Source organism: Monocercomonoides exilis (assembly GCF_001643675.1).
Source record: "Monocercomonoides exilis strain PA203 chromosome Unknown scaffold1-2713096, whole genome shotgun sequence".
In the NCBI taxonomy this organism is placed as follows: Eukaryota; Preaxostyla; order Oxymonadida; family Polymastigidae; genus Monocercomonoides; species Monocercomonoides exilis.
Genome location: NW_027150546.1, coordinates 1,046,788 through 1,062,735, shown reverse-complemented (window position 1 = coordinate 1,062,735; position 15,948 = coordinate 1,046,788). Strand labels below are relative to the sequence as shown.

The 15,948-nt window shown below is 35.1% G+C and overlaps 5 protein-coding genes across 5 annotated transcripts; 3 read left to right on the top strand and 2 right to left on the bottom strand.

Annotated features, from left to right (window-relative positions):
• Window positions 1-54: 54 nt before the first annotated feature.
• Window positions 55-761, top strand: MONOS_16843 (Transport protein particle (TRAPP) component Trs23A; the record flags this gene model as incomplete). Its single annotated transcript, XM_067869711.1, has 2 exons — window positions 55-180; window positions 268-761. The coding sequence occupies 2 exons, from the start codon at window positions 55-57 to the stop codon at window positions 613-615; spliced, it is 474 nt and encodes a 157-aa protein (XP_067736308.1). The 3' UTR covers window positions 616-761.
• A 42-nt stretch (window positions 762-803) lies between these two features.
• MONOS_1917 (putative transmembrane protein) lies at window positions 804-2,481 on the top strand (the record flags this gene model as incomplete). The annotated part of the gene is made up of 7 exons (XM_067871799.1): window positions 804-939; window positions 1,014-1,303; window positions 1,376-1,456; window positions 1,514-1,591; window positions 1,655-1,718; window positions 1,801-1,906; window positions 2,047-2,481. The coding sequence occupies 7 exons, from the start codon at window positions 804-806 to the stop codon at window positions 2,270-2,272; spliced, it is 981 nt and encodes a 326-aa protein (XP_067736307.1). The 3' UTR covers window positions 2,273-2,481.
• Window positions 2,402-6,059, bottom strand: MONOS_1918 (putative CCAAT-box-binding transcription factor). The gene has a single exon (XM_067871800.1). The coding sequence runs from the start codon at window positions 6,039-6,041 to the stop codon at window positions 2,514-2,516; it is 3,528 nt and encodes a 1,175-aa protein (XP_067736306.1). The 5' UTR covers window positions 6,042-6,059; the 3' UTR covers window positions 2,402-2,513.
• Window positions 6,060-6,379: 320 nt separating this feature from the next.
• Window positions 6,380-10,613, bottom strand: MONOS_1919 (kinesin 8A; the record flags this gene model as incomplete). Its single annotated transcript, XM_067871801.1, has 3 exons — window positions 6,380-10,122; window positions 10,188-10,462; window positions 10,525-10,613. The coding sequence occupies 3 exons, from the start codon at window positions 10,611-10,613 to the stop codon at window positions 6,380-6,382; spliced, it is 4,107 nt and encodes a 1,368-aa protein (XP_067736305.1).
• A 114-nt stretch (window positions 10,614-10,727) lies between these two features.
• Window positions 10,728-12,425, top strand: MONOS_1920 ([FeFe]-hydrogenase; the record flags this gene model as incomplete). Its single annotated transcript, XM_067871803.1, has 2 exons — window positions 10,728-10,893; window positions 10,949-12,425. The coding sequence occupies 2 exons, from the start codon at window positions 10,728-10,730 to the stop codon at window positions 12,319-12,321; spliced, it is 1,539 nt and encodes a 512-aa protein (XP_067736304.1). The 3' UTR covers window positions 12,322-12,425.
• Between the last annotated feature and the right edge of the window lie 3,523 nt (window positions 12,426-15,948).

Sequence of the window (15,948 nt, the reverse complement as noted above, 5' to 3'; positions counted from 1 at the left end):
AATGTTCATGTTCTTGCCACAAGCATGAAAAACGAATTTTTGTTTCAGTTTTGGATGAAAATTTTACCCATATTGAAATCCAAAGAATTTCATTTTTACTATTTTGGTGCAGTGATGTCCAAAACAGGCCTTCTAAGTCTCTGGATAATCTCCCCCAGTGGAGGTTTAATATACAAGAAAGTTTTGTTAAGTATTATTTTATTATATCGTAACAATATGATTGTTTAATTATTTGATTCTTTGAACATAATTAATGCATAATTTCAGGACCTTGCACCGGACTGCAAATTAGCAAATGAAGATAGTGCTCTCCAGCTTGCAGGCTTCTTTCATAGTCAATATGCAATATCCGCTGAATTATCTCCAATTCCTCATGCATCATCGGGGATAGAATCTATTGAAACTGATAATTTTACCATTCAATGCTTAAAAAGTCCAACAGGAATTAAGTTCCTTGCAATCACAGAACTTGGAACACCAAATGTCCAGAAAATGTTAGCTAGAGTTTATGTTCTGTTTTCTGATTATGTCTGCAAGAACCCGTTTTATGCTTTTAATCAACCTATTAAAAATGCGTTGTTTGATTCAAAAATTATGAAAGAATTTTCTTCATAAATTTTTGCTTTTCCCTGTCATCAAATCATTTCATTTATCTTCACTTCAAAATCATCCTCATTTTTGTTTTCCGGTTTTATTTTCATAACATCTATGCTAATGCTTCAATTTTTAACAATAAATTTTACTTCACGAATGCTTGTGAATTCTTTTCCCATATTTATTTGATAAATATTAGTTTTTTAAAAATGTCTGGCCCAATCTTTCGAAGGCCAGTTTATCGCCAATTTATTGCTGGACGATTTTCTTTGATAGGTCTAATCGATCTATTTTTCTTAATATGCAAAATAGTGCTTCCGTTTGTTGTTTGCTTTGCAACACATTGTTTGTCTTTGCTCTATCGCGCCTGTTGCATTTTTAAATGTCTTAACTCTCATTGCGTGCAATTATTATTTTAGCATTTTGGGTTCGTGAGCGCGAATACACTGAACGTCCACATGTGACATCAACTGGAAAATTTATTATTTCACTTGGAGGTGTTTCTGGTGACCATACAGACAGCAGCATATTGGCCGTGCAAAAAATACTTGGAACAAACGATATGACCACCACTTTTAAAGAGAAGGTTGAGGATTTCAACAAAGATGGAAGAGCTAATCAAATAACTTTGAATGTGAGGTCTTGCCTTCAGACAGCAGACACAATCATTTCGGCTAAATTCGTGTATTTTCCTCAATACCAGCTAATTGTATGGATTGTGCAGAAATTCTTTTTGAAAAAGTTTTATTTACTATTTGTAACGTGAAAATTATAATGATAGGATCCAATTCCATTGACATTGGAATCCTTTGTGTATTTGTCTCATATTGGTTCTGTTGGAGGAAATGCACTTGTTTCAGAGGTGTGATTTTACAATTGCTCCATTGCATTTCTGAAAATATTTCGCGCTCATTTGAAGGGAAAAATTGTTTTATCCCAAAACAGACCACTTCGAATGCGTCCATTATTGAAGGTCCCACCGCTTCTCAATACTTCGGTTTGATATTTTTTAAGTTATGAATTTTTTATTTCTCAAAATGCAAATTTTATATTTTTTTAGCTTGTTATTCCATTTAAGAACATGACAACTGAGTATTTTGTTCATCGAGTGGTTACTGATGATGGCATGCTCTTTTCCATTGTTCTTATTTTTTTTTCAAATTGTAATTGTAACTGTTTTTCAACTTTATTTGAAAATTCATTCAGAATCCGCTGTGCTATCTTCTCCTTATCCTCCTGAATGGCTTCCAGCAGCAAGCACGTCATGCTTCGACATCCATCTGGTAATGAACATTGTCCCACAGAAAGTGCGGTTAGTGTTTCTAATATTTCCTTTATCATTTTTTGTAACGTTTTTTTTTATGTTTTTCTATAAAACTTCCACTCATCAATCCTTTCTTTTTCACTTCATAAATCAAAAATTTATGTTTATCAACTCAATGTGCTTTCTAGCTACACTCCATCTTTATTTGAAGTGCTGAAGTTTGCGTGGATACAGTACATTGCCATCTTCATTCTGTTTGGCGCTGTGATTGAGTGGATTGAGCGAAAGATATTTGACAACCAGATCCTCACAACACTCGTGCAGGATGAAAAGCTCCGATCCATTTCATCTTTCTGCCAGTCGACGTCTTTCTCCTCTTATGTTCATGCAAAGGAGCATCCGCACAGGCTGTGAGGGTGAGGCAGGGATACTTGTCGTTTCACATAATTCACTTCACTTTGTTCATATTTGTATTTATGTTGTATCGTTTGGAAAGGGAGAAATGGAGTTTTTCTTTACTAAAAAAAATAATCATTTCACAACTTTTAACTTTACTCAGTTCTTTTGTTTGTAATGAAGTGTTTTTATTTAACGAATTAAAAAAGGGGGTGAAGTGCAAGAAATATTTTTTTTTTCTTTTTTTGCCATTAACCTTTTAGTGCATCCTCTTTCCCACTCTTCCTTTTGGCTTCATCGGAAATGAAGTGGATTTTCCGCCCTGCTTTCTCTCTCTTTCTCTCATTCTCTTCTCCTGTCTAATCTTCTCTTCGTGAAGTGTGCTTTCCACAAGATCATCCAGATCATCTGCCGACACAAGTGATGGTAGTTTCTTCTTCAATATTCTGCTCTCCTTCCTGTCAAACTGTGCATCATCATCATCCATTTTTCTTCTCTTCACTGTTCTTTCCTCTCTTCCATACCCATCTTCGTCATATTCCTTGCTTTTTCCTCCTTTTCGTTTTCGTTTTTCTTCCTCTTCTATCTGTTTCACTTCTTCATCTGACTCGCTCCACACCTCATCTTCCATGTCATTCAGGCTTTCATCGTCTTCCAGGTTATCGTAATCATCATACTCATCTTCCATCTCATCGTCAATCCCTTCCATCTCTTCGCTTTCATCCTCATCCTCATCCTCATCTTCTTCTTCTTCTTCGAATCTCTTCTTCTTCTTCGATTTTTTCATTTCTCCAAATGGATCCTCCACTTGAACACCATCTTCGTCTTCTTCATCCTCTTCGTTTCCTTCATCTTCCTCCTCCTCGTCATCGCTATCATTAGCAAATTCTCTTTTCAGTGCTTCCTCCAGTTCTGAATCTTCATCTTCATCCACATCAAACTTTCTCTTCTTCTTTCCTTTGCCTTCTCCTTCTTCACCATCGCTTCCTTCGTCGTCATTATCATCTTGGGATTTATCCTTCTTTTTGTTAAGTGCTTGCTCCTCAAGTTTAATCAAATAGTCGTCCAACTCATCGTCTTCAAATCCATTCTCACTTTCCTCTGACTCGCCAAAGCCCGGGAATCCATCGTCTTCCTCCCCTCTTTCTTTCATCTTCTCTGATCTCCTCTTCTCTTTCTCTTTCTCCTTCCTCTTCTCCTCCTGCTTCATCTTCTTCTTTGATACAGCTGGATTTCCAGAGAAGTATTTGAAGAAAAAGCGCTCATGTGGAGCAATGTTCTCTTCTTTTTGCTCAGCAAAGGCAACTGAACCCATCCGATATAACGAAGACGAAAAGGCTTCTTTTGTGCTGGAAGAAGAAGAAGAAGGCAAAAGGTCAGATGCTTTGAATGCAGCATCATCGTCGCCTTGCATCTGCTTTTTCTCTTTCTCATCTTCTTCTTCCTCTTCCTCTTCTGCGCTGCTATCTTCGTATTCTTCTCTCTCTCCTTTCCTGCTTTCCATCAACGCTTTCTTTCTCATCATCTTCTGCTCTTTTTCTTTTTCCACCATCTGCTCTTTCGTCATCTTTGGACGTTTAAAGGCAAATCTCGTCAAAAATGCAGTCAGCGAAAAATCATAAAATGGATCGCCTGCATAATGCACTTCCCACGACTCTTCTTCTGCTTCGGGTTCAGCTTCTTCTTTCTCTTTCTCCTTTTTCTCTTTCTTTTCCTCCTCTTCTTCTTCAATCAAGCCAGATTTCTTTCTGAGATCGTCGTATTTCTTCTTCAAATGTTTTCCCATTCGAAGAATTTTGTTAGCCAGAAACGCGACTGATGGGTGATAATGCAGTGAAAGCATCTGCAGCTCCCAGAAAGCAGACAAATCAGCATGCGAAAAACGAGGATTGAATTTGAAGGGATTGTAAACGGAAGACCCACCTGCTGAAATGAGAGGATTGATCGGCAACTTTCCAGAAGAAGGAGAGGAAGAGGGAAAAGAAAGAGTCTTATCTGCATCTTTTTCTTTCTTTGGTTCTGAATTCAAGCTAACATCTTTGGCAGATGAAACTTCGCTTGCTGCTTCCTCTCTTTTCTTGATTTCGGCTTCTATATCTTCTTCGTCAATGTCTGGTGCATCAACAAAGTGCTCATCTTCATCATCGTCTAAGGCAAGCAACGCTGATGATGATGCCAAAGGTGCTGATGGAGCAGCGAAGGAGATCATCTTTGGCTCTTCAGCATCGCCGCCTTCATCTTTCACTTTCTTCCCATACAATTTCTCGATCCATTCTTTCTTCTTCTCCTGCTTTTCTTTCTCGAGTTCTTCTTTGCTTTTCAGAAGCTTCCACTTTTCTTCTGTTTTGTTCCCACTTTCTGCATCTCCATCTCTCCTCAGGAACTTGGGATTAACAATCATCATTCCTTTCATATTTATCTTCAATCCATTCGCTTGTGATCCTTGTTTATTGAGCAGCGATTGGGCAATTGAATGGGGTATCAATGCAGGATTGATTGTTGTCGCTGTCTCTTCGCACACCATCGTGTGCAGCAGCGCCTTCCTTTTGCAGCACAGCTCTCCCACAACCATCAGCGAGGCACACACAAACGAAGGCTGAGCCACTAAGCATACACCCAGCAACCGCTTGATGAAGGCGCACACCCTCTCATCCACACTGTCTGCCTCTAAAGATTTGAATACCAAACCCAAAAAGAGAGGATGCTGGCTTTTCTCCACGAGCATCTCGGGGTCGGAGAGCTTTTCGTACAACGCATTGTAATATCTGTCTGGAAGGATGCCCTGAACACTCAGCAGGCGATGCAGCAGAAGCATTGCACGAAGCGACGATGCAAATGAATGCGAATGAGAGGCACGAAAGAGCGAATTAAGATGTGACACAAACTTCGCTGCATTTTCAGCTCCAGCGATGTTCATCACACGGCCTATTCCACTCAACACGGCAAATAGAAGGCGCTGTTCTGTGGATTCGGCTTCATCGAGCATCTCCTTCTTTTTCTGAAGTAGTTTTCCTTTTCTTCCTCTCTTTCCGTGCTCCTTCGTTTGCGACCAGCGATTCTTTTTCTTCTTTTTTGACTCTTCAAGCTTAGCAGCATGGCGTGCTTCATTTCTTTTGAAAATGTCGTCAAATAGTGAAAAATACAATTTCAGCATTTGATTCGCAACAGAAGCATCTTTAGCAGGATCTAATGTGAATCCATTCAATGCCACAATTCCGTAGAATTGTGCTCTTTGAGAAATATTTGGACGATAAACCAGCCTTTCTATTTCCTCGACAATCAATGGCTTTATAGCGGGCCTTCGTTTTGATAAAATAATAATGAGATGCGAAGTCAGTGAAGCAGCACTTTTTACATTATCTCCGAGTTTGTTAACGAGTTCTGACAAGACAGAAAGACGTTGTTCAGGCATGATAGCCATCTCACTTAATGTTTTTATAGCATGGTTTTTGGAATTAAGAACAGTGTCTTTGGCTTTCTCGCTGACAGCACGAATAAATGATGCATAAAGTTCTTTTATCATAGCATCTTTTGGATCATCTACAGAAAGCTCTTTGTTCTTTGGAAGAAGATTCACTTGAAATAATTGCAGAAGATTTTGCATAGCCATTCCACTGATCCTTCTATCTGTTCGTTTCATCATTGAAATAAGTTGTTTGACAGCCTTTGCACCTTCTTCATCATCACGAGCGGACTGTCCAAGAATGGTCAATCCAGATAGTTTATCTGTTATTGTACCTTTCTGGATTAATGCGTTTAACCATTTCTTTTCCTTGTTTTCTCTCATGTGAAAAAATACGTCTTTGAAAATGGGTGCTACAAAAAATTCTTGTTCATTTTATGAAATCGAATATGTTTTTGGCTGTGTAGAATTTTTTATGTTGAGAGCCTCGTTAAAAAATAGATTAAACTATTTTCAGAATTTCTTTCAAATATTAATTGATTCAATAAAAAACATTGAATGAGTTTGGAAGTAAGTTATCAATTCTTTATGAAATATATTAAAATATTACACTCAAATTAAGTCAACAAAAATAGAAAACAAAAATATCTTAATCTTTACCTGAAATGAAAATCTTTAGGAATTTCTCCTTGGAATTCGTAATAGCACTTAAAACGAGGTTATCAATCCAAATTGAAATCTCCAGCATTTTGAGGAAGTGTCAATTGCCTCTTCATTGAAGCAGATTTCAGTTTATTTAGTTCATATTCTGTTTGTATCTGCTCCAATTTTTCCATCAAACTTTTGGTACTTATGTCATTTTTCCTTCCAACTGAAGGCGAAGGGCAATTTGTTGAGAATGCTGAGCGAGGATCATTCTCAGAAGAAGATGAAGCATAGCCTCGTTGAGGCGAGACTGAAAGGCGTGACCTAATTGGAGTCTGTGCCCTGCTTGTAGAATAACGGATTGGAGTTGCAGGAACACTTGATGTTGAAGAGAAATTGCTTGAATTCGAACCTGCATTTGAAGTCGATTGATTGCGATCATTAATCATAGATGAAGTGTTTTCTTGGTTTAAAGCAGTTGGACTTGAAAGGAAAGACGTGTTTAGGGGTGAAAGCGATGAGAGGGTGTCATTCGTGGAATGAGTCCGAATTGGTACAGTCGAAGGGGCAGAGGAAGGTGTATGTGACACAATTGGAGTTGAAGAAATAAAAGAAGAGCCAGAAACAGGTTCTGAAGAGGATTGTTCCGATTCGCGAAATGTTGAGAGAAGAGAAGTATGTGAATGATTTGAAGTGCGGTGAGTTGCATCCTGCCCAAAAGAAAAAGTTTGTAAAGGAGATTGAGATGAAGTGGAAGCAGCTCTCTTCTTTGCGGAATAACTAAGTTTGTAACTTGATGATGATTTTGCGCGTTTCTTTTGTATTGGGGTTGTATTTGAAGAAATGATCTTGTTTTGATTGCTTGGACGAAAAGAAGACGAAGCTGTGTTTGGCTTCTTCATTGAAGATGGAGTTTTTGGGGGAAGGTTAATTTCTTTGAATGATTTTCGTTTCGCTGTTGCTGAGTTTGTTTCATACGTGACCTGTGTAGGAAAACGTTGAGGAGTCGAAAGAGCACGCTTTGGAGAGCGAATGGGTGTGGGGTGCATTGATGATAAAAAGGCATCTTGAGACGGCAAGGCTCCAACATCAGATAAATTGGTATCGTCTGTCCAAGCTTCATTTGATGCCCCATTTCTAAATGGCGATGTAGAGGAACAACTTGCACTATGATTCGTGAATGCTGAATTTTGTTCGGATGAAAATGTTTGAGAATGGCTAAAAGGTAGTTGTGTTGTCGTTGGAATGGAATTGGGAGAAGAACAATTTGATGCTATCTGAGAAGTTGATGGAGATTGATTAACAAGATCAGATCCACTTGGAGATGCAGTGTTAGATGCTGGCGCATTTGATGGCCTATCATTATTAAGCTGTTCGTGCAATGTGATGGATTCATCATGAGATTCTCGAACAGTGCTGAGTCTATTTGAACTAAATTTTTCAGAATTTGGTGTTTGTCCCGCATTTCTTGAAAAATCTGGTGTTCGCAAAGGATTTCTTTGTTTGTTTTCGGAATCTTGAGCCGACTGGAATATTGAAAAAGGTTGTTGTGATTGATGATTTTCTGAAGATGGTGCAGAACTCAAAGAAGAATGAAATGATTGAGGAGATACAGAACGAAATGAAAAAAAGGAAGAAAGTGATGGGGTGCTTGCAAATGAAGAAGGGGAAAAGAGATGTGCAGGAGAAGGTGTAATTGACATCGTTGACGGAGTCACTGGTGAAACAGTTGAAAGTGAGTGCGATGGAGATGGAGTTGCGAAAAATGTATCCAATCCATAAGAAGTGCGATATGGTGAAGGTGTTGTCTGGGCTGACTGAGCTGATGAATTCCACATCGCACTTGAATCGTTTTTGAAATCTCGCATTTTGTATGCAAAATCCAAAAGAGGAGTAGTTTTTTCATCAGACATATTCTGTTTCAAGGGCTGCTGTGGTATTTGGATCGAAAAACCTGGATTTTGTGGAGTCATCAATTGATTATATAATTCTGAGGTATTTGGAATTGAAGTTACTGGAGATAACGGAGATGACTTTTTCTGCTGATCTTTTTGTTGAGGAGAAGGTGCTGGTGGAGAAAGATCAGCAAGCGATTGATAGAAATTAGCTGCTTCCAATATTTCTGGTACTTTTGCTGAATGATAGGGAGATGATTGTAATTTTGATGATTGGAACTTTTGCTCAGTAAATGTTTTCCATAGCCAATGAGCTTGAATATATTGTGAACACAAGAGCTCATTTGCTATTCCTTTTTCAACTAACGTCTTGAAAAACAACTCAGTTGCTTCTCCCATTTTCTCAATAGCCCCTCGCATGTCACCGACTTCTTCATCAGCTTCGCGCAAACTATTCTGCATTTTCTGGCTTTCGTGTTCATATTCCACTTCCTTAAGCTCCATCATCCGCATTCGCACGATTTCATCCAGCTGTTTTTTGCATTCATCGCTTTGCGTTCTCTTTGGAATAAGCGCGACAAGTCGTTCAGTAAGTTGCTCCAGAGAGTCTCTTTCTTTTGTTAGAGACTTCTTCCTCGACACACACTTCTTCTCTTCAGAGACCATTCTCATCATCTCTCTTTTTGTTGCCCTTAGTTCTGATGGGCTATCTTCTGCACGAACGTGCGGGTTCATTCGATGCCATAAAAGAAGAAATCGTCTCTTTCGCTTTATTTCTCCGCTTAATGAAGAAAGTTTTGTTGATGTTTCTACTATTTGCCTTGCAACGTCGCATCGAGATGTGAACAAATTGTTCAATTCCTGCTTCATCTTTTCCGTTTCACTTTCTTCTTCATCACTTGATTTGGTTGACGCCTCTTTATCTGTTTCTGGCTGTGTTTGCTGAGATCCAGAACTTGATTCTGAGGATGAATGAGCAATAATGTGCTGATCATCGAAAGTTCTCTCAGCAGCTTCTTTTAATTCATTTCGTTTTTCGATGTTTTGAACGGAAGCTACCTTTGAGAGTTGTAATTTGAGATCATCGATTTCAGTTCGAAGAGAATTAATAATCTCTGTGCATCTTTTTGCATCCAAAAATGGAGAACTGTTTCGAATAGCTTTCACCTTGATATTTTTGGCTCTGTTCGCATATTTCAATGTGTTTTTTGTATCTTCGCTGCAGAGACTTGATGGCGACACATTTGCAATCATTACAGATTTCGCTGTTCCGCCCAGCGAATCTTTCAACAATCTTGTCAATTTGCTATCTCTGTATGGGACAAACACTCCCTGCTTCCCTTCACTCAATGCATTGATACAATTCCCAAGTGCCAAAAGAGACCTGTTTATGTTTGCCCCTTCTCTCATCCGCTGCCCTTTGTTTTGGGTTACAGAAGCTCTTTCTGATCCAGCTAAATCAATTAGACTCAATTTTCCACTGATAAATACTGGATCTTGTTCTTTTGTCTTTTTCATGGATTCAATTGTAATTTGAAGAATTGCATGGGAGCGTGATGACAAGGCATTTGCTTCTGTTGAAGCAACAGCACGAGATCTGTTTCCAAAAGAAATCAATGAAAGTGCTTCGTCTATTGATGATGGTGAATGCACAGAAAGACCGCAAACACTTATTCCTCCATTTACATCTTCTCGAATTTCTAAATTTCTTTCACTTGTCAAAAACGGACGAAAATCTTCGCTGGTTGAATCATTCAACAGGTCTCTTATTTTTTCATTGTAAACTTCCATGTATGAAAGAAACAGATGAAAGTCATTTTCATTTTGCTTGATTTTGAAATGACTATATATATCATTCAAAACTCGTGGAATTATTCCAAGTCCTACAATTTCATTCCCAAGCATGGTATAGGTTTTTCCGGATCCTTTTTCATAAAAAAAAATATAAATTTCATATAAGTGCAAAAAACAACTTTAATATTTCCCAAACCTGTTGCACCATATGCAAATATTGAACAATTAAAGCCGTCGAAAACAAACGGAACAATTTTCTTTGCACTGTTTTTGTAAACTTCTTCTTGTCCAGCGTACGAGTCAAAAACATGATCAAATGTGTACACTTGTTCAGAAGCTTTTTTCATATTTGGTACAGTTTGAAAACTTCCTGATGCTGAATCTGTGCTGTTAAACGATATGCTGCAATCATCGATGAAATTTAAAACTCTCTGTCCCTTATCATGTTCCACTATTGTTTCTGGGCGCGCTCTTTATCATAAAATATCAATTAAATATTTAATTTCTTTTCAAAGGCAAATAAATTTTCAAACCTTACAACGACGTTCATTCTTTCATTTTGTTCTAATTTGTTTTCTGCAAGCTCATGGGATTGAAACTCTTCAATTGGCTCGTTTTGCATGATGTATTCAAATTAATGTGGTATTATTATGGTTAATATATATTGATCTTGACCAACACTTTTTAAATAATCAAAAAATATTTTTGAAGATATTCAAAATATTGTTTTGGAGCAATGATTGTCGGTACAAAAAATCAAGCCACTCAAAATTATCGCGAATTAATGGTAAAAGTTTGCAGGGGAATGTTTGATGGAACATTAGAAGAAACAATAGACAATATTCCTGAAGAATTGTATCCAAAGGAAAGACTGCCATCTTATTTCAATTCTATCGATGTTGGTTTGTTGATATTTTAAAATGCAGTGATTTCTTTATTATTTTATGCTTGAAAAAGAACGAATTGTGTGCTATCGCCAATTACAATCAATTGTTGGAGAATTAATAAATTCTTTGGCACCTCCATCAAAACCGCTTTCACAAAGTTTGAAAGAAACTATAAATCGAAAAAAACAAGATTATCTGCCCGGAGCATCAGTAATTACTGAAGCTTGCCACAAATGCGGAGAATGCAATATTTTCTCAACAAATGCTTGTGAAGGATGTGTTGCACGCCCGTGTGTTGCCAACTGCCCAAAAAAAGCAGTTACCATCGAAGATGGTCATTCAGTGATTGATAAAGATAAATGCATTGGATGTGGTATGTGTGTCAAGGTTTGCCCTTATTCAGCAATCATTAAGAAACGAATTCCGTGTATGGATGATTGTCCCGTAGATGCCATTTCAAGGAGCTCCAGCGGTCATAGTATAATTGATCCTTCTAAATGCATTCACTGCGGGAGATGCTCTGTTCGTTGCCCTTTTGGAGCAATTGTAATGCCTTCTGAAGTTGTTGATGTTATTTCTCAGATAAAAAAGGGAGAAAATGTCATTGCCATGGTTGCACCAGCTGTATTGGGACAATTTTCAGGAACGTCTGTTCAATTGCGAGCTGCTTGTAAAAAGTGTGGCTTTGCAGATATGGTCGAGGTTGCACTTGGAGCAGATACAACTTCGTTGACTGAGTCTAAAGAGTACTTTGAGGAAGTGGCAATGGGAAAGCAAAAGCTGCTTGCGACTTCCTGTTGCCCAGCTTGGGTGCGATGCACTCAAGTTCATCTAAAGGGGTTGGAGCCTTTTGTCTCTCACACGCAGTCTCCCATGGTATACACAGGAGATTTATTGAAAAAGCGAGATCCAACGTGCATCACAGTTTTTGTGGGACCATGTACAGCAAAGCGAACAGAAGCTCTTATGAAAGATAATACTGACTATGTGTTGACAGCAATGGAACTATCGTGTATCTTTGAAGCTTGTGAAGTTGATGTTTCGAAGATGGAAGGGAAAGGTGATCCACAATCAACAAGACTTCCTTCAATGGAATCTTCATTCTATTGTGTTACACAGGGAGTCACTCAAGCTGTTATTCATGCTGCTCCAAAAGCCCTTCGAGTTATAAAGGATGAGACGGGGACTCTCAGCGATGACGATGTTACACTTGCTCCGATATTTGTGTCTCCGCTGAATAAAACATCATTTAAGAAGCTTAAAAATTGGTCAGATAGAAAAGAAGAAATTCCAGGAAATTTGTTGGAAGTTATGTGTTGTGATGGAGGATGTATTGGTGGTCCTGGAAATGTGGCTGCTCCGCTTGTTGGACTAAATAGAGTTAAGAAAATTCTGCCGGAAAGACCTTCATTTCAAGATATTGAGGATGTTTTGTCTCTTTGATTCTGTTATTTTTCTCCTGTTTCTATTTGTAAAATATTTTTTTATTCTCTTTCATTTCGATTTTTTTTGATAAATTAAATTTGAAATTCTCTGATCATTCTCGATCTTGTTTGTTTTTGGAGAATTTTAATTTTGTAAAATCAAAGTTTAATTTTTTTTAAAAACTTTTCTCTTCAGAATTCATTGATTTTATAAAAAAATATTAAATATGAAATATGGCTGATCGTTTTTGAAATCATTTTTTGATTCCAATTTAAACAACATATATTATTCAATATGTCTGGTGAAAAATTGGACAAAAATGTGATATTGATTATCATTTCATTTGGTAATTTGCAAAAAAGAATGATTTTTTTGTCGCTTTTTTCTCAGATTATTAAAAAAAGAAAAAACTATTTAACAAGAAGCTTTAAAAAGCAATAATGACATTTGAAAATGTTGAACTGTTAAAGGAACTGAAGAAAATAAATTATTTTTTCGGTTGCTTTCATTTAATTATCTTGTGAAAATTACTCTAACATTTTTAATTCTGATTTTCTATAGAGAAAATATTTCAAGATAATACATTATTTATTATTCAAATTTGGAAAACTAATTATTCAAACTTATGAAACTTTGAAAGTGTAAATGGTTATTAAACTTCCTTCTCTTTTAGTTATGAGAGCTCCGCGTTTCAGGTCAGTCATCCTGCGATCAAATGCTTATTTATGAAATGATACGAAAAGGTGGGTATTGTTAGTGTTAATAATGGTGGACACTTTCAAAAACTGTGGACAGTGGTTTCATCTCAACAACCATTCATTGATGTATTTTAATAATGAACACAACTATTCCCTCATTGAATATAACCGAATTTTAATTATTTCAATTATGCATCCAACACAATGAATTTATATATAATTATTTTTCCTTTTTCCAAATACCCGAAGAAATAAGATTCTCTTTGTTTACCCGAAAATTAAAAGTGTTTTTATCTTCATTTTGCGGAGCAAGTTGTTTTATTTCCGGATATCTTATAAGTTCATATTCATTGAAGTTATTATATGATTTATTGTCAAAAAACAACTGTCAACGGTTGTTGAGATAATTCAACTGTCCACAGTTATTGAAAGTATTCACCATTAGGGTAATTCTTTTTGAAAAGTCGCAAATGTTTAATTTTCAAATAAATCAAAAAATTCATATTTTGCTTAATATTTTGTTTCTAAATATCAAATTTGACTTAAATGGAATCTATCGCTTGATAATGCTATTTCAAACATTCTTAGGAAGATTAGTGAGTGGAAACAGAAATATGAGCAAAATATGAATTTTTTGAATAATTTGAAAATTTAACATTTGTGACTTTTCAAATTGAATAATCCATTATTTACACTAACTATATGTGAAAATTATTTTGAAAAGTTCCTTTTGTTAAAATTTCAAATAGAATAATAATTTCATATTTCGATCAAATTTCTGTTCCCACTCACCAAATTTAACCATTATGAAAACAAAATTTCGACAATGTTATTATTCACATTTCAGTGAAGTTTCATAAGTGGGAACAGAAATTTGATTGAAATATGAAATTTTTATTTTATTTGAGATTTAACCAAAATGAACTATTTTCCAAAAAAAATGAGACATATGGGAAATTTTGAAAATGAATTGATAATTGGCAGAATGAAAAATTTTTCTCAAGTTGAAAAAACACATGTGTGAAAAACAGGAAAGACATAAATTTTCAAATTATGCATTTTTAAAAATGTTCAAAATAAAAAGAAGGTCTGATAATTATTTTACTTTTCCGTCATTGTTATTCTGCAGTAACAAAATTATAAAGGAGATGAGCTGTTATAGTTGGGAGAGTGAGAGAAGGAAGTGAAAGAAACGATTTCTCTAAGATCAAACAACAAGTTATTTGAACTTATTTAATATCGATCAGATAGAGTGTTTTTCAATAATAGTTTTCGATTGTGAAAATTTTGTTTTTGGCTGAATACGAGCAAGTGATGAAAATATCAAATTCAGTCAATATTCGAAATATTGATGAGAAATAGAACCTCCAATATTATTATTTGTAGAAAAACAGAAAAAATTAACATTTACTGAATTGATAATCATCACTAAAATCTAATAATTTTCAATGAATGTTCATCACATTGTTAAATTATGTATTATTCAATCAAGAAAAATAATTTATGTCAATTTTCCAAACATCATGTAAATAATTTTCTCAACTGAATGAGTTTTTGAATGACCTTTCGGAATTCTTCATTTATTATATATTTATCGTCTTAAAATGTTTCTAAAAAAATGATTTATCTTGCTTGAGAAATGCATATTTAAATAATGTGAAGTGAATCAATAAAAAATTATCCGATTTCCATGATGATGATTTTTTTCTGAAAAATCAGAAAATTTCATGATTATTGACAAGTGATAAAATCGGGGTTCAATTTCTCATCCTTTTTATCTATAATGAAAAAATGTAATATTTTTGTTGCTTTCTTTCACTCAGCAAAAAACCAATTTTTCAAAAAAAATTTATTTTTAAAAATCATACTCATTTTTATTAAATTTGTGTAAAAAGTGTACCAATTTTGAATAATAAGTTTTTCAACTATAGTCAGTGTTAATAATTGTGGACACTTTCAATAACTGTGGACAATGATTTTCATTGAAGGACAATTTGATCAAAAATTTTGATAGTTTTAAAAGAAATGTTTCTTCTTTTTGAAAATTATTTTTTTAAATTCAAATGTGTGATGAATAAAAGTTGATTTAACTAAACGAACTTTTGATTTCGGTGATATAACATTGATGAAATAGTTATTTTGTGGAAAACAATTCCGCTTCTTCGGATTTGGAAGTTGCACATAACAAAATGTAATATTTGTTTGAATTACAAAAAATAACTATGACAAAATATTACTGTCAAAAGATGAAAATATCAAAAACTTATTTAATTCAAACAAAAAGGAAACAACTTTAACTTCAAAGAAAAAACAAAACCACAATTTGAAAAAAATGTTTCAAATTAAACCATGATTTTTCTGATAAATTTTCAATAAACAAAAGTTAAAAATATTCAAACTCAAAAAGACGGCGGAACAGAAGGAGATATGTTACTGTTAAAGATTTCATAAAAAAAAAAGAAAATACATTACAACTTCCACATAATTATTTCTTTCAGGTTGTAAGATAAAGAAAATTTTTCATGAAAAAAGCATAATTTTCATAATCAAACAATAAAAAAAAGACGAACAAAAAAATTATAAACATAACATAACAAAACAAAAAACAAACATATGAAACAAGAGTTTTCAAATTAAAAAATACAAAAAAATTATCAGTTCAAAAAAATAATTGCTTTTTGTGAACATTGTTTCATTGTTGTTTCGAAAAAGAAAAGTCAATAGTTACTTCGTTCTTTATTAAATTCTTGGTCTTTAATATCAATTTTCCACTCTTTTTCATTTATCTTTTGTATTTCTCTCATTTCCTTTTCATTCCTTCTTTTTTTACTCACTAGAAGCTTTTAATGCTTTTGAAAAAGTTTTGGAAGAAGCTGTTGTTTCTGATGATGAAGACGATGATTTTGAGGTGATACCAGTTGACAAGAGTCCATAAGTGACGGCCAGT

Excerpts from the sequence above, each read along its gene's own strand:
- MONOS_1918 (XM_067871800.1), bottom strand. The coding sequence starts at position 6,041 with ATGAGAGAAAACAAGGAAAAGAAATGGTTAAACGCATTAATCCAGAAA.